The sequence below is a fragment of the Acinonyx jubatus genome, chromosome E1, assembly GCF_027475565.1.
Source record: "Acinonyx jubatus isolate Ajub_Pintada_27869175 chromosome E1, VMU_Ajub_asm_v1.0, whole genome shotgun sequence".
Lineage (NCBI taxonomy): Eukaryota > Metazoa > Chordata > Mammalia > Carnivora > Felidae > Acinonyx > Acinonyx jubatus.
Window position 1 is genome coordinate 39,759,704 of NC_069397.1, and position 17,401 is coordinate 39,777,104.

The 17,401-nt window shown below is 53.9% G+C and overlaps 1 protein-coding gene across 3 annotated transcripts in view; it reads right to left on the reverse strand.

Annotated features, from left to right (window-relative positions):
- The window catches only part of ACLY (ATP citrate lyase), a 48,573-nt gene extending 31,705 nt beyond the window's left edge, over positions 1 to 16,868 (reverse strand). For 2 of the 3 annotated variants that reach the window (XM_027048906.2, XM_027048905.2), the window contains exons 1-9: positions 13,361 to 13,517; positions 8,291 to 8,472; positions 7,049 to 7,171; positions 5,050 to 5,112; positions 4,266 to 4,456; positions 3,707 to 3,786; positions 2,430 to 2,560; positions 1,536 to 1,654; positions 125 to 261 (exon numbers count right to left, since the gene is read on the reverse strand). In XM_027048906.2, the coding sequence (XP_026904707.1) occupies positions 125 to 261; positions 1,536 to 1,654; positions 2,430 to 2,560; positions 3,707 to 3,786; positions 4,266 to 4,456; positions 5,050 to 5,112; positions 7,049 to 7,171; positions 8,291 to 8,449 (1,003 nt within the window). In that variant the 5' untranslated portion in view covers positions 8,450 to 8,472; positions 13,361 to 13,517. Of the gene's footprint in view, positions 1 to 124; positions 262 to 1,535; positions 1,655 to 2,429; positions 2,561 to 3,706; positions 3,787 to 4,265; positions 4,457 to 5,049; positions 5,113 to 7,048; positions 7,172 to 8,290; positions 8,473 to 13,360; positions 13,518 to 16,858 lie in introns of those variants that run through there. The other variant, XM_027048907.2, reaches the window with a different exon arrangement.
- Positions 16,869 to 17,401: the final 533 nt, after the last annotated feature.

Genomic DNA, 17,401 nt, shown 5'->3' on the forward strand with positions numbered 1-17,401 from the left:
GTCCAGAAGCTAAATAGCCCCAGGCCGCAAAGGAGCAGGACCACAACCCCAGGGCCTCCTCGCCCAAAGCTATTCCCACTGTGGCACAATGGGCCATCCTGGGGAAGGAGCGTGTGTGTCTCACCATCTGGGTGCTTCTCCCGGGTCATGAGGGAGAGGATCGTCTTGGCATAGTCATAGGTCTGCTGCTCGCTGGGGGCGCCTGAGTATTCCCCGTAGTTTGCCAGCTCATTGACACCCCCTAGGTCGCAGATGGTATCACTGTCAGGGAGACACGGAAGTCAGTGCTGATTCTGACTCTAGTGGCTGAAGGTGGCAGCCTGGTGCCGATGAGGACACACAGATGCCCCGAAAGCCCCATAGTCAGCTTATAAAACCGACCTCTCGGGCCTCAGACCCTCAAGGTCCACAGAAGTCACACTTGAAGTCGCATCAGGCTCTCCCGGGCAGCACTCTCTGCCAGCCCCCAGCCACAGTGGGGTCCTGGATTGACAACATTAAGTAAAAGGAACAAGGAGCACCTCCCGACACAAAGAAGAATCACATATTCCAGGAGTCCCTGCTTGGCTGCCCAACGGAGAAGTAAAATGGTTGCAACTAGAGGAGAGCTCAGCCAGGCGTGGAAGGGAACGTGGCAGATTACTGCCTAGAGACGAACAGATGTCTACTGTGGTTTAAGTGAAAAACCAATTACTGCAAAGACTGTGGAATATGATCCCAATATTCTTATAAACTGTTAAAGTATGAATACTTATACAGGCATTAAAACAGCTGGAAGGACACACAGCAACGTGTTCATTGTGGTGACCTACTAGCAGGAGAGATGGGGAAACAGCCAAGCGATGTTTACTATTGGGTTCTTTTCTGCATTTATTGTATCTCTGCAGGAAGCCCATAGCACTAACTATAAAGATTTTAAAAAATAAAAATAAACAAGGGGCTTCTGGGTGGCTCAGTCGCTTATATGTCTGACTCTTGACTTCAGCTCAGGTCGGAATATCACGGTTCATGGGATCGTTGGACTCTGCTGACAGCACAGAGCCTGCTTGGGATTCTAGCTCTCCTTCTCTCTCTCTGCCCTTCCCCCACTCTCTCCCTCTCTCTCTCTCTCAGAACAAATAAATAAACTTAAAAAATAAGAGGGGCACCTGGGTTGTTCAGTCGGTTAAGTGTCCGACTTCGGCTCAGGTCATAATCTCACAGTCCATGAGTTCAAGCCCCACGTCGGGCTCTGTGCTGACAGCTCAGAGCCTGGAGCCTGCTTTGGATTCTATGTCTCCCTCTCTCTGCCCCTCCTCCGCTCGTGCTCTGCCTCTCTCTCTCAAAAATAAACATTAAAAAAAATTTTTTTTAAGTAAGAAAGTTGCAGGGAACAGTGTACAGGGCAGGCTTTTACCAGAGCCCTGCTTTACGCCAAGGGGAGAAGATGAAGACCCCCCCATCCCCACTTCAAGGTAAGGCAATCTGATCCAGGCTGTGCACACATGGACTCGGGGTAGGCCCAGCTGCCATCCTTTCAGTAGCCCCTCAGTCACCTGTACACGACAGAGGCACCACCTCCGGCGACCATGGTCCAGATCCTCCCCCTGGGGTTCAGCAAGGTCAGCTTCAGGCTCGCCCCACTTTTGGCATCCAGGTCTGCAATGTAAGCTTCCTAGGGACCAGACAGCAACAGGTGGGTCCTAAGGATACCCCCTTCACCAGGTCCCAGCACCTGGGACCCTGTCCCTTTCCCTGAAGACACATGAAGAGGTCCTCCATTGTCTCAAGAGGGTCAGGGAGAGGGGTTGTGCAGGGTCCTAAGTACCTGGGACAAAACACGATGATGTCCTCAAGGACCAGAACCACCCATAGCCACAGTCGCTGCCTGGGGACAAACTTCCCAACTCCTTTCTCTCTGTCCTCAAGTCCCTGACCCTCTGCCCAAGTCCCAAGTCTCACTAGGTCACCCTGCTTCTAAACAGTCCCCAATCCCAATGTCTGCCTGCCTGGTTCACCACACGCCCCTTCTTCCGGCCCAGCCTCTTGCCCTGGCCTGGGTTATGACTCACAGGCCTAATCCTGCTGTGAAGACCTCTCAGATGATGTGGTGGGAAAGAGCAATTAAAATTCTCAGCAAGTGGCCAAGAGAACTACCTTTCCCCGGCAGGATGAGCAAGATCCACTCGGAATTATCAACAAATCAAGTTAAGAGCCCAGGGAGGTTGATTGAGAGAGAAGTCTAAAAGGATTTCTGGCCGGGATTCAGAGGCTTGGCTGACTCCCACCCCCACCTCCTTTGGGGGTTTTAAGAAAATTAAATGGCTCTCGACCTTCCCTTCCTGCCAAATAAACAGTGCACAAGGGGGGCCTGATGCTCCTCTGAGATTAGTCACCTTCCCCCAGGTCCCCATCACGTTCCATCTCCTCCCCAGAGCAGCCAGCCTTACCTCTGGATAAGCTTCCCGCCCGAAGGGAGGAGGGAACTCTATATCACCCCACTTCACTTTGCAGATGTAGTCGGCTGTGGCATCTACCTTGGCCGCCAGGTCAAGGACATAGACGCCATCTTTGGTCACAACTGTGAGAAAAGCAGAGGTACTCAGATGCCAGCCCCCCGGCAAAGGCGTCTACCACCAACCTCCAAACCCCTCCACAGGATTCCCCACCACCACCTCCCGGGGTCCCACCCAGACCTAACAACTGCCCAGCTCTGCAAGAAACCGGACGGCCCTTCCACACAGCTTTTCCCCCGTTAAAAGAGAAATAAATTAATTAAGACCACTCCCCTCCCTCCCTGACTTACAGGTAATGTGACAGGGATGTCGTGTTTAGTTGCCATGGCAGTTTTTTAACATTTTTTGAAAAGCTACACTCTATGCCTTAAATATCTAACCATTCACCCATCCACAGCCCTACCACTAAAACATAAAGTGTTAAGGTACGAGCTGCTGTTGGGAGGCCCCCACCACCACCCCAACCCTTAGGTGTATATATCTGGGTTTCTCGAGGTTGGCCAGGAGAAGCCTTAGTTGCCTGGGGGAGTGGGAAACCACTGGGTACACTGAGCCCCCAGCCAGCAGGATTCATTTACTGCCCATTAACTGGACATCCATCTTCCCTTTACCCCTGGGTCGTTTAACTAATGAAGTCAACAAACAGCCATCTGGTCCATTAGAGGGGCTGCATCCCCAGCTGGAATCTGGAATCTGGAATCTGGACTTTGCCCTGAGCAGCCCTGGCCAGAGCCAGCTCACGCCACCTGCCTTCCTCACAGCCTGAGGGGCCTGGACCAAGATCTTCCCAGCTTGGGGATCAATGATTGACCAACTCCTGGGGAGTGCTCCAAGGGCCTGAAGAGGAAAGAAGGGCCTGAACGGTCAGACCAGTGAAGGCGCAGCCCAGGTCCTGGGAGAACAGCCTAACCCCTGCCAGGAATAGCCACTAAGCAGAGTCAGATCAAAATCAGGACTTCCCCATCACAGAACAAAATAAGAGCAAAGAAAGCCGGAGGTGGTTAAACAGGAATTATCGTTGTCTTCTGAGAGCTCGGAAATGAGAGACTGCACTCGAGCCCAGGCATCCCTCTACACACCACACACCCGGTAGTGCCCTCTACGAGTGGGGGGGGTCTGGTGTGTCGAACGTCAAGGCCAGGGTTACCACAGGCACTGAGACCCTGTTATAACTGTCCTTTGCCCAGGCCCACGCCAGCAGAGCCAGTTACCAAGGGGGTTGATCTCGAGGTAGGTGAAGTACAGATCCTCATAGAAATTGAAGAGACCAGAGATAAAGCTGGCCAGAATCCTAGAGCGGGGAGGGAGAGAGGGACGGTCAATCTTCAGGGAGGGGGAACAGGCTCGGCAGCACGTCCCAAACCTCCCTCTGCCCTCAGCCATCTCTTACTGACAGCTCCTCTTCCCAAAGCCTGCCCTGCCAACCTCATGCTTCCCTCTGTAAGCCCTGCTCCCTGGGCATCACTCTTTAGCCACTGAGGCGGAAAGGAGCTGTCAGGCATGCAGCCGGAGGTGTTGGTACCAGACAGACAGGGCCAGTGGGGTGAGGGATGCTTACGGCATATTTCAGTCTGAGCCAGCCTCCTGTCTGCTCCCTGCTCCCCTCCTTGGGACAGGGAGGCGCTGTGCCTTCCCTCTCACCCAGACGCTGGGGCAGGGCAGCGGATGCCCACACAGGGAAGACCACCTTGCTTTCCCCGCCCTGTGTCCGGAGCTCTCGACCTTCCCCGCTCCCCCGCTGCCACCTGCCTGCCCTCCCTCTCACTCAACTCTTTCTTCTCTTCAGGAGCGTGGACTAAGAGGTGTTTCTTGATGTCCTCAGCATTCAGTTTCTTGTCCACGCCAACGAGCAGTTTCTGGGCTTTGGTGTCCACGTCGCCCACGTCCACCCCACCTTCATGGTGGAACAGGACATAGTCCCCTTCTCGGGTAGCATAGATGCAGACGTAGAACTCCTCCGCCTTGCAGGGGAAGACAGTACCACGTGGGGGAGGGGCACTGAACTGGCGAGCCCAACCCCTTTGGGTGCGTTTCTAAAACCCTAGTAAAGGGGCACCTGGGTGGCTCACTCAGTGAAGCATCTGACTCTTGGTTTCGGCTCAGGTCATGAGCCAGTTCGTGAGTTTGAGCCCTGAGGCAGGCTCTGCGTTGACGGTGGGAAGCCTGCTTGGGATTCTGTCTCCCTTTCTCTCTCAAAATAAATAAATGTAAAAGTTACTGTCTTCCCCTCAGGGACAAGAGGAGAGCAGAGGCCATTGCCTAGCTGACAGTCCAGACTCAGCCACTGTGACCCGATCTGGGGGAGGGTGCCTGCCTTCAAGTCTTTCTCATCCCAGCACCGAGAAGTCCCCTGTTACCAGCCCTGATTCCTCCCTGCTACAAACTAAGCCTTTCCCTTCATCTCTGGACTCCCTGCTCCGTGGCACCCTCAGACCCTCAGAGAGTCTGGTCCTTTTCACTTTTCTCCAGCAGCTTGAGTTCTCCTTTCATCATTTTAGAGTCGACAAACACAAAGTGGGGGAGAAGACCCGGCCTGGAGCCACGTCACACATACCTGACTGTGGGGAACAAAGGGTTCGATCAGAAAGTTCTTGAGGAAGCCTTTGGCCTTGCCAACCTATGGAGATTGAGAAAAATAAAGCTTAGATGGACCAGCGGGTCTTGTCCCCCAGGGCAGGAGGACTGCCCTCTGCTCCCTCTACTTGGCTGTCCCACCGGAGCCGGGGCTCAGGTACTACTGCCACGACATCTGGCAGAGAGAGATTTTCCAGAAACCAGGGCAATGGGGTCACAGACCCTAAGCTGAAGAAGTCTTCACGAGATACTCTTTCACCCACTGCCAGCCACACTGCAGTGTACTGACCTCACACGTTCTTTCTCTGCCTCCTCTGGAGGGTGACAAATGAGCTAGGCTAACAAATGTTGCCCCCGCCCCCACAGCACAGACATCAGGACTCCTCTCCCTCCTGCCATCAGTAGCACAAGTTAAAGAGCACAGACAAATCAAGGCTCTCCATCCCTGAGCTCAAGCAGAGAGACCCAGCCCAAGGACAGAAGTCTGGGCCTGGGAACAGCAGGGATGGGGGGAGCGGGGGGAGGGAGAGCTTGACGGGGAAAACTTCACGCACACTTTCCTGGCTGAGGACAACAGGCCTGCAGAGCTAATCAGTTTGAGTGGGTCCCTGGCGGCTGCCGAGGCGAGACAGCCCTCATCCCAGAGTGTCTCAAAGCCTCCCCCCCCCCCCCCGACCCGCATGTGTCACTGCTGAGTCAGGGACCAGACAGTGATCCCTCAGAGGTAATGAGCCGCTCCTGCCGAGGCGGACACTGTTGCCGGCCCCGACACGGCTGACAGCCCCCTCCCAACAGCAGCTGAGGAGAAAGAACACAAGGACCTCTCTGGGGACACCACTCAGCCCCTAGTCCTGCCGTCCTCTCGCCAAAGGCCTGCAAGCAAAAAGGCCAGTAGAGATCCCTCCAGCCCCAGGTCCACATACGAGTTTAAGAGGCCCTCTTTAGTTCAAGAGCCAAAAACTGGGAAATTACCACAAAGAGCTGATTGGAGAGAGCCCAGGAAGAGAGGAAGACAGCTTCGTTGTCATCCTCACCCTGCATCCAGAACGGCCAAAGAAGAGAACAGCTCAGCCCTGGTGACAGTCACCCAAGATGGGGCAAAGCTGTGCATGGACAGCACACCCTTCCCGGCCTCAGGCCTGCCTCAGCCCGCCCCCCCTCGCCTGTTCTCCAGCCCCGTCCAAGAGTAAAAAGGAAAAGAAGTGTAATTTTATTTCTGAGCCTCTCCTAGCCTCCCTAAACCACATTTCACTTCAGCTCTCTCATCTACAGAGTTGACATTAATCACCAAGCTGGGGGAAGCCAAGAACTGAATTTCCTCTTCAGTGTTACCAGTCTCATCCTCGGCTCTTGGTCTAATAACGTCTCTGCCTAAAAGATTCTGCACCTGCCTTCTGCAACTTTTTCTTGCCGGCCCTCTTAGGCATACACATCACGACAAGCTGCTATGCCCTTTCTGGAAACGGAAAAGAAAGGACTTCCCAGAATGAGCCTCAGAGTCTCATCTCCGTGATGGGTCTGTTAAAGAAACAAACCATTTCCGGGGCGCCTGGGTGGCTCAGTCAGTTAAGTGTCCAACCTCAGCTCAGGTTGGGGCCCCACGTCGGGCTCCACACCAACAGCGTGGACCCTGCTTGGGATTCTCCTCTGCCCCTCCCCCACCTGCGCGCCTGCTCTCCCTTCTCTAAATAAACAAACAAACAAACAAACCAATAACAGACCATTTCTACCTGGCCATGAACTGGACTGGGGTTACTTTTGCAGCCCATCTTGCCATTCGCTGATGGCAGAGCTGGGAGCGAGCACCAAGACTGGCCCTGCTACCAGGCAGCTCTGCGGGACCCAAGGCTGCAGTGTGGCCTTCCCCAGGCCGCAGTGTGGCCGAGTAGGCAGTGAGCCTACAGGGCTGCTCATCTGGAGATGACCACATCCACTTCTGTTCCCACAGCACCTCCACCCCAACCTATAGCCGTACTCACGGTGGCCTCCTGTCCCAGCCGTGGTTTCAGCCAGGACTTAATGCCTTCCAGAGTGAGGTTGACCCCAACGAGGCCCAGCTTTCCACGCCGTTTGATCAGCTGGTCTGGCTTGACCACCAAGTTCTGGAACAAGAGGAAAAGGAAAGAAACGGGAGAGTAAGAGATTACAGTCTGGGGACCCGAAGCACAGGACAGCCTGCATGGCTTCCTATCTACCCATCCATTCTTCCGTGTCAACTCCTGGAAGCTTTTCTCACCTATCCAAGCCTATACCTTTCTTTTGACAACCAGGAATCTGGAGCCATCCGTGCCCCGAATGGGGCCTGGCACAGTATAGATACTTACCACATACCTGCCGCATGAGTGATTCCCTACCCTCCCTATGCGACATCTTAGCTCCACTAAACCATGAAGCCCTCAGAATATGGACCAGCACCTGTGTTCCAAAAGGAAGAACAGGTGGACAGAGCCTTGTGGTGACCAAGGACCTTAGAGGTCTGGTCAATCCCATTCCTGGGCCTGACCCCGTCTACAGGCCCAGCAAGCAGCCCCTAAGCACTGCTCACATGCTGCCAGCCAGGAAATGCGCCATCTCCCGAGGCAGCTCCTTTCATGGGTGGGCTACCTTGCGCTGGGAGGGAACATGCACCCCCAGAACCCGCTCTCCTGGCCCTGCCCAAGAAGTGTCTGCCTCCCAACAATGGTCCCACAGGGACCCGGACAAAGGAGCCTCTACTCTGGGCTGGCTGCCACACAAAGTCCGCAGCACGCTTCCTCACGGCCCAAACACATTCCTAACATGCTGCACTTGGGGCAAGTGGAGCCCACACCCACTTTTACTGAGCACCTACAAGTGCCAGGTGGCACACCAAATGCTTTCCAGACATTACTGCTAATCTTTATAGCTCACAGGGTGAGTGTTCCGCCCATCTGACAGATGGGGAATCTGCCACTCAAGAGAGGTAAAACGGCTTGCTCCAGGCCACACGGTTAATCGACAGAGAGCTTTGGTCTGGACTCCAGTCAGTCAAGCTCCAAGCCCTTGCGCTGTGTTTCCTGCTGGGGCGCCTCAACACGTGGGGCCCGGAGCCGAACACAAAATCTCGCTCAGCCCACTGCACACTGCCCACTGATGTGGGCAGTCTGCCATCGTGTGACCCGGTGGGACATCTCCACCAAACCGACTGTCTGTATTCCTCTGACCCTGGGCCCGGAAGAAAGGCCTGGGGAGGGTGGGCTCACCTGGCTGAGCAGCCAAGGGTGGTCCTGCAGCAGGCGGGCCCAGTCTGTGTCAGGGGTGACCCGGGCATACTTGAACCGGTTCTGGATGGCTGAGGTGGTGCAGATGAACTTGTAAAGGAGTTCTTTGCCCGTCTGCTCCGAAATCGCCTTGGCCGACATGGCCGCAAAGGGACCTGCTCTACCTGTTGGGAGGAACAGGAGCTGGTGGCCAGGGGAAGAGACCCGTGTCCAGCTGCCCCCAGACAGTAAGACCAGATCTCAGCACTTCTCAGGAGGCGGAAGGAGGACTGGCCCAGCAGGAGGGAAGGAAGCGAGATCTCAATGAGCATTTCTTTTTTTTTTTTTAATACGAAATTTATTGTCAAATTGGTTTCCAAACAATATCCAGTGCTCATCCCAACAGGTGCCCTCCTCAATGCCCATCACCCACTTTCCCCTCCCCGCCACCCCCCATCAACCTTCGGTTTGTTCTCAGTATTTAAGAGTCGCTTATGGCTTGCCTTCTTCCCTCTCTGTAACTTTTCCCTCTTCCCCTCCCCCTGGTCTTTTGTTGAGTTTCTCACGATCCACATATGAGTGAAAGCATATGGTATCTGTCTTTCTCTGCCTGACTTATTTCACTTAGCATAACACTCTCCAGTTCCATCCACGTTGCTACAAAAGGCCAGATTTCATTCTTTCTCATTACCAAGTAGTATTCCATTGTGTATATAAACCACATCTTCTTTATCCACTCATCAGTTGATGGACATTTAGGCTCTTTCCATAATTTGGCTATTGTTGAAAGTGCTGCTATAAACATTGGGGTACAAGTGCCCCTGTGCATCAGCACTCCTGTATCCCTTGGGCACATTCCTAGCAGTGCTATTGCTGGGTCATAGGGTAGATCTATTTTTAATTTTTTGAGGAGCCTCCACACTGTTTTCCAGAGTGGCTGCACCAGTTTGCATTCCCACTCAATGAGCACTTTTGACATCAGGGAAGGAGGATCAGGAAGTGAAGGGAGAGAGAAGGTGGAGATAAACAAAGGTGGCATGTTCCCCAAGTCTCTTGGCCTCAACCTTGTCTCTACTTCCTCTCAACAAACCAGCTCACATTCATCTTGGAGCAAAAGGCAGCTGGCTGGGGAGACAGGAATACCAGTAGTATGACCCAAACCCATGTGCTGGTCCCACCCGAGGTCCCACACAGACACTGAAACACACCCTTTGGTTCTGTGACCTACGGGGCGCACAGCCAGAATTGTGCAATCTTGCCCTTACTCCCCTCCCCCTACAGGTTTCATCTCCCCCACATCCAGACTCCCCCATTTCACGCACTTACACTCACCATCAGGCTGTAGGCCAGGCAGGTGAGTTTACTTAACCCCAGGCAGGATCAAACCCTCGAGGAGCAGAGAGTCACCTCAGAGTCCATTTCTCCCAGGACACTAGACTCCCACCCCCGAGTTCAGAGCAGGCACTGGGCAGGGAAACTGTGACCTTCAGTACATCCCACCCGCCCCACTGAGTCACTCAGCTTGCTAATTTAGAGCAAAACAGAGGCCTCTCTGGGGACCACCCTGTACTGGTCACTTCTAGCAAAGCCGAAGCTGGGGGAGGAGGCAGCAGTCATCCCAGGTCACATGGATATAGAAGTCATCTCATACGAACCCTGTGAGGTACACGGAGATTCATAATCCTATTTCTTAGATGAGGAACAGCAGCTCAGAGGAGCTACCATACCTTGCCCAAAAAGCCAAACAAACAAGCAGGGGACCCAGGACTTGAACCCAAATACTCTTATTCCTGCTCCCCAGAAAACCCCACACTCATCAGCCCGAGAGAAAAGACCATTTCTCCCAGGACCAGGCCATGTCCCCCCCTTCACCTCACAGAAGGGTCTGTGATGACAATTTCTTCATTTTCCGTCCCCACCGCGTTGTCCTGACACACCCATTCTCCCATGGTAGCAAGTTGGGGAGAGGATCAGGGGAAGGGGGAGGGAAAGGAAACCAAGTCATTCAGACTAAGAACTTGGCCTCATCAGGAAAAGTCACTCCAATCTCTTCCACAGAGATCCAGAACTGAAGTTGCTGAATTTGCTGAGAAGAAAAGTCAAGTTCAAATAAAAGAAGGCAGACCCGGGGGACTAGCTGGTTTATACACACAGGAAGGTGGGTCTCCATCCCCAGCTCAGGGAAGGCCAAAGTTTCAGAGGCTACTCTCCACCTCCCTCCCAACCGGCTTGGCCGGCCCCCTCGGCCTCCCAGCTAGTCTCCAACTCAGCACAATGGGTGCTTTCAGTCTGGTGTCTGGCCCAAAGTGGGGTAGCTGGGAAGGGGCTCAAAAGAGATGTTCCCTTTTCTGGCCTTCCCCTGGGATGACTTCCGGCTCCTCCTCAGCAAGAGTTTCCAAAGGTGATGCTTCAACCAGCCCCTGGGTCCTGCAGCCCTCCACCCACCCCCCACCCACTCCAGCTCCATTTCCCAACCTTCTTGACTTCAGACCAGAAAAACTGGTCCTGAAATCAGATGGGTACACCTGCCCCCACCCCCTTCCCAAACAGAGCGCAACCTAGGGCAGATGAAGCAGGGAAAGGAGGCGGCAGCTGCTGGTCATGCTCCGTGGTTCAGAAACATCAAGCACCTGTGATCACAAACTCCAGGAGTTTGCTAAGCCTCCCCAAGCAGAGAACAGTCTGACACTACCAGAACAACAACCCCCTCAAAGCTGGCACCTCCCAAAGCAGACAAAGGGGTAAGGAAAGGGCTGTTCTGCAGCTGCAAAATCACAACTTTCTTGAGTCCCAGGCAAGACAAGAGTTCATTTCCACAGGATGGTTGGAGGGGGGCAGGGGGTGGACACAAGAAGGGGATGATACAGATTCGCCAGCTTACCAAAATAAGATATGCCACCAGAGCACTTTGGCGTAGATGGCTGGGCAGGCCCTTTCAAGGCCAAGATAGGATTTATATGATGGAATAAAAGTGGGGAAAGAATCTGGCCTCTGCATGTTCATCAAATGCAGGAAAGAAGGCTCACAAACCCAGGGAAGGGTCTCGGTGGAGAAAATTCACAAAATTAATCATTCAGAAGGGTCTTGGAAGTCTCTCTAGGGCAGTGGCTCTTAACCTACTTGAGGTCTCAGATTCCTGAGCGCATGAAGAAAAGCCCCGAAAAATGTGTGCCTCATTTCAAGATGCTTACGATTATGACCACAGACCACCAGTTAAGAGCATCTACTGTAGTGACAGACAGTGCGGCTGAAAGTGTATACCAATCTGGATCTGGGGATCCACTCCCCCAGAGTCCTAGGCTGCCTCCTCAGGAACTGAATATGCTCTCGAACTGGTGATAGGTGATTTTAGGACAAAGCTAAGACCCCAGGGGTCCGCTCTGGGGCCCTAGGAACTGTCACCTAATAACAAGTAAAGTGTAAACCATTTGGGGGATATCATGCCAAGGAAACTGACACACACACGCACACACACACACACACACACACACACATCACACATATCCTCTCTCTCCCCTCAAGGGAAGGACTTTATGAGCTGAATGGGGTCTTTTCTGCAGACAGGGTGAGTGACCCAGGATTGAGTTCATCCACAGCAGCCACTGAGAACTGAAGCAGCCCACAGGGAAGGCTGAATGAAAGCAGACTGTTTCCCAGGAATGTATCCCTGGGACATAGCCAGTGCAGAGGAACCACTGGAGACGCTACTTAGGGTCTCCCCCTGGGAAAGACAAAGAGCACTCCTTTATAGGTCAGTATCCATAGGACTGGTTTTTGTGTTTTGTTTTTTCTTTTTCTTTCTTTCTTTTTTTTGGGGGGGGGGGGAGGGGGGTTGTTTTTAAGAGGACAAGCAATTCCTGGAATAAAGGCAAGAGGCAGAATTCTGTGAGGGTCCCCCTAGTGCAGCAAGCATGTCAGAATGGGATGGAGACACCAGCTGCCTGGTTTCCAAGGGCTCTTCCTGTCGTCTGGCCCAAGCTTCTGAAGTTCTCTAAGAGATAAAAATTACCACCCCCGCCCTGGGTAGCTGGGGTCTACCAGCTTTTCCTCAAGCAGTATTTCAGAAATCCAAGATCTGAGCTGGCTGAAAGACCTCAGAGCAAAGTTAGTGGGTGGAAGGCGTGGGCTGGTTGGCCAAACTGGTGCCATGCACTGCTCCTCCCCTCTCCAAAATCCTCCTGCCAGGCCGACCCTGGGGACCACCCAATGGCAGAACTCCTCGCTACTGCACAGTATCTGCCAAGGTTGGAGAGGGCAGCAGGCGCTGGGTCTGGCCCTCTGCCAGGCCCTACAGGAGGGCGGCGGCAGCATCCTCAGCCCTCTCCGGGACCTTGCCTTGGCCAGGCTCGGCACAGGCGTCAGCGCCAGGGGTGGGAGGGAGACGGGCACCCCGGCCATCTGTCGCTTAGAGGCTGGGCCCGACGGCACCTCCTGAGCGAGGAGGGTCCTTCCCGCGCCTGTGCTCCACGGCCCGGTCCTTGCGGGCGAGGCCAGGCCTCGGGCACCCTGGGACAGCCCGGCGCCGCGTGGCCCGCCAAGGCTACGCGCCGGGCTCGCTCCCTCCACTTTCGGCGCGGGACTCAGTCGCTTCTTCACAAAAAAAAAGAGAGGAAGCGCCCGAACCCGGATACGAGTGGGGCGAGTGGCCACCGGTGACCCCGATGGGGACAAGAGGGAGGCCCGCTAAAGCCCGAAGAGGCTCAAGGACTGGCCCCGGTTGGGGTGAGAGGGGCCTGGTTGGTGCAAATGCAATTTAGCGGAGGGAAAAGAAGCCAGGGCGGCGGCACACCCTATGCAAACTCCCTGAAACTGGAATGTGGGAGAGTGGGGGTGGGGTGGTCGACACGCTGCCACCAGTCGGGGTTCCGAGCGAAGGCTAACCTAAAGCGAAGTCCCCCCCACCAAAAAAAAAAAAAAAAAAAAAAAAAAAACAACAACTTCCAAGCAGAAGCAGGGAGGACGCGTGAGCACTAAGACGGCGCCGGGGAAAGCGGTTCCGGGTTGGGGGAGGGAGGCGGGAAGCTCCTCGGGCAGGTGGAGTACCCCGCGCGAAAGCAGCCGCCCGCCACTCACCTTTCTGCGAAAGCCCGTGCGCAGCGCTCCCTCCGCAGGCCCCGCCTCGCCGCCCAGTGCCCGGAGCGCTCCAGCCTCCAGCAGTCGCCCGGCAGCCGGCTTTTGTCCGGGCCCCTGCGGGCTTCTCCCCGCCCCCATCGGCACACGGCGCGAGCAGCCCCGCGATTGGTCACACGCGTTCCCTAGCCTGAGCGCCAAGGCTCCTCCGAATTTGCTGCCCGGGATAGCTCTGCCCCCGGAGGCGGGACTGAGGGGCTGCTGGGACTTGAAGTCCAGCTGGCGTGTCCGTCCGGAGGGCTGGTGGGCGCCGCCTCTCCGGATCCGGTAGGGCCGGGGCGGGGCCGGGGGCGGGGCCGGAGGCGGGGCCTCGGGTGGGGAGATGGGCCGGGCTATGCCGGGAGGAGAACGGACGGGGCGGGGGGCCGTGGCCTGATCACTTAGGGGCTGGGCCGACCGCCACTCCGAAGGAAGCGGTGGTGGGGGGGTGAGGGGGAGGGTTGGCAGAACAGGCTGTTGCACAGTTTTAGAGACCTGGAGTCTCCTTCTCTTCCCCTGGGAGAAACTAACCTCCGCATCCCAGCCTCCTAAAATTGGTGACACTGAACACAGTTGCTTAAACCCGCTTTTTACGTAGCGATGGCAGACTGCTTTTGCATTTGAACGTGGGCTCTCTCTATTGAGCCGGTGGGGCTAGACTGAGAGATCAGGTAAACCTGCCAATGTGGGATAGGGCAGGGGATGAGGTGAGCGGGTGGGGCTAGGTGGGTGCCAGTCACATCGCTTTGCGTCCCACTCGCCTCACCTCCAGGCGGAGCTGAGAATTCAACGGAGAGGTTCTAGCACAAGGCTGGGGTCATCTCTGCAGGTCTCCTTTCCCTTACCCACCATCGCAAGCTTCCACACTGGAATGAATGAACGGTTGCCTCCTCCTTCTCCATTACCTGTGAGACAGGCTATTTTCCAAACCAAAAACTGGGACACCCGGTCTGACAGGTGAATTAGGTGGAGCAGAATATTTGAAATCAAGCAGTCCTGGAAACCAGGACATATATTTACTGCTCTGACATTCTAGAGCTTTCACCCCAGTCCTGAAGGTCTCGGGAGCTGCTCCAGGACCCTAACAGCTGCCTAACTAGCTCCAGGAAGGAGAATCAATGGAGCACTGATCAACTCAGGTGAAGGGGTCAGCCCAGTATGCAGAGAATCACCATGCCTGAGCCACTGCCAAGCACTCCGGTCCCACTGACACACTGCAACAATGTTGCGACATTCTTGTGGACAAGAACTTTTGGAAGCCCTCCTTCCTCCAATTCAGCTGTAGCCAGGAGTGGGTCAGCTAAAGTCACTCACTGCCCATGCCTGAACTAAGTGATCCCTGAAGATGTCACTTTCTGGTTGTTGGTCCTGGAGACTGACCAACAATCAATCTATGGACTGAGCTCCAACCCTATCAAGAATCTCCCCAAAGATCACAAATCTCAGGGAAGTGTCACCTCTCAGTAGGTAAAGAAAACATCTCTTATGAGGGGCCCCTGGGTGGCTTAGTCGGTTAAGCATCCAGCTTCTGCTCAGGTCATGATCCCGTGGTTCAGGGGTTCAAGCCCCACAATGGGCTCTGTGCTGACAGCTCAGAGCCTGGAGCCTGCTTCAGATTCTGTGTCTCCCTCTCTCTCTCTCTCTCTCTCTCTGCCCTTCTCCCGCTCACACTCTGTCTCTGTCTCTCTCTCAAAAATAAATAAACATTTAAAACATTTTTTAAAAAAGGAAAGAAAGAAAGAAAACATCTCCTAGCCTTGGGGGACAGAAATTCCAGGTCTTCAGGGGCTAGCAGGAAGATTGTAGTCAGGTGCCCTGATTATCCCTCTGGCTAGAAAGATACAACTCATCCAGAAACAGTCACCCAGGTAGAACATAAACTGTAAGAAATGTTCATCAATTTGGCAATATCGATAAAAATTTTAAATGCACATTCTTTTGCCCCAGCAATTTCATTACGAACAATTTATCCTTCACATATACCTGGATATGTGCACGAAGATGAGGCTCTTTGCTTTGTTCACTGCTGTGTCTCCAGCACATTGAATAGGGCCTGGTACATAATAAACACTCAATAAATATTTGCTGAGTGATTAAGTCCCCCATATAGGTATTGCTGGGCCCAAATGTGACTAGCCCCAGGTGGGGGCAACAAGAAAGGAACTGTCCAGGGAGTGAGGGGAGGAGAGGTGCTGGCCCAAGGGGCCGTGAGCCAGCCAAGCACTGGGATTTTTCAGTTCTCTGAGTGGTTCAGTGCTAGGTCCTTCCCCACAGCCTTCAACCTCCCCAGGAAATACTCTCTCATTACTCCACCATGTTCCCACAGAGGCTCTTCTGCTCTGAATTGGTCAATTCACAAACGGTGAGATCATGACCCGAGGCGAAATCAAGAGTCGGACCCTTAACCGACTAAGCCACCCAGGTGCCTCTGTTTTTGCCATTTGAATCACCTCTCTCCTCTTCTAGATTGAGCTGGAAGACTAGTCCATGCCCCCCGACATAGGATATGGACACCATCTCCGTGCCTGGATTTCAGGCACACCACAACAGTTTCAGTGGCCTTAGACTATCCAGTGGCTCCCTCCCTCCTGGATTTTAATCCACTTTAGCTAATATTCATTGAGCACCTACTATGTCAAAGTCATGGGTGCTAATGCATACTCCTCACAACAACCGCTTGAGCTAAGTGTCATCATTTTGCAGATGGGCAACTGGCCCTCTGCTGCCAGGTCCCTTGCCCTGTCCACTACCACCTGCTGCAGGTGAGAAGGAAGAAAAGGAAATCGTATCCAGTGAGTCTCCCCAACTTGGCTAGAAGCTCCTCAAGACCCAGGACCATGCCTTGTTCCTTTTGGCATCCCCAGGGCCTAGCATGGTGCTAGGCACACGTTAGGCACTCACTGTATACATGACTGAATAAATGCTGGAAAGAACATGTGAAGGAAGGAAGGAAATTGTAGAAGTCAGGGGAAGAGGGAGAAGATGCAGCCAAGATGGGGGTCTACCTGAGTGTGCGCTTCTAAACCCACCTGTCCCCTTGCGACAACCAGAGACAAGGGCTTACAGCAGAGGCCCATCATGACCCACCCTGTGAGGAACCAGGGAAGTTCTCACTCCTGCAGCATTCACTTTTTGCCCAGCACTGAGCAGTCTCTAATTGGAGCCAAGGGCCAAGAGCCCGTGTATCCTGGGGTAAGCTCCCCAAGGAGGTATGGCCAGAGCCAGAGCCAGCTTCTGTGTTCAGGAAACATTCTCCAGCCAGCCCAACCAGCTCCTGTCCAGCGTCTTTCCAGAGTCACCCCCCCAACTTTGCCCTCACCCTGTCTTAAAAACTGTCACTGCCTCGTGCTCACCAGGTGTGTTCCTCTTTAATTGCCTCCTCTTTCAGGAGGCACTCCTCCACTTTATCACTTCTTATCCTAAAACAGAACCTACACAGCCCCTCCCCCCCCATTACTTAACCTTGACTTTCACTTGACGTCTTTAGCCTTCTCTCTAAATGAACTCATTATTTTTGTTGCTTGTCTCTCTTTGCCACGCTCTGTGTTTGGAAATTCTCTCAAGGGCAGGCAGAAGCAGGAGTCATGGTATGGGGACGCCTGGGTGCCTCAGTCAGTTAAGTGTCTGACTTCAACTCCGGTTGTGATCTCACAGATCGGATTGTGAGTTCCAACCCCGCATCAGGCTCCCTGCTGTCAGCACAGAGCCTGCTTCAGGTCCTAGGATCCTCTGTCCCTCTTTCTCTGCCCCTCCCTGCCTGAAAAAGAAAGGAAGAAAGGAAAGAAAGAAAGAAAGAAAGAAAGAAAGAAAGAAAGAAAGAAAGAAAGAAAGAAAGAAAGAAAGAAACAGGAGTCATGGTATATGAATGAGAATTGTCAGCCTCCATGAAGCTGTCTCTACCTTGACGCCAGTCTTAAGAGTTTAGACTGTGCCTCACCCTAGGGGGCTTTGAAGGCCTCATCCCGAGCACAGGTTGTGTCTGCCTCTCTCCCTAATAACTTAGGT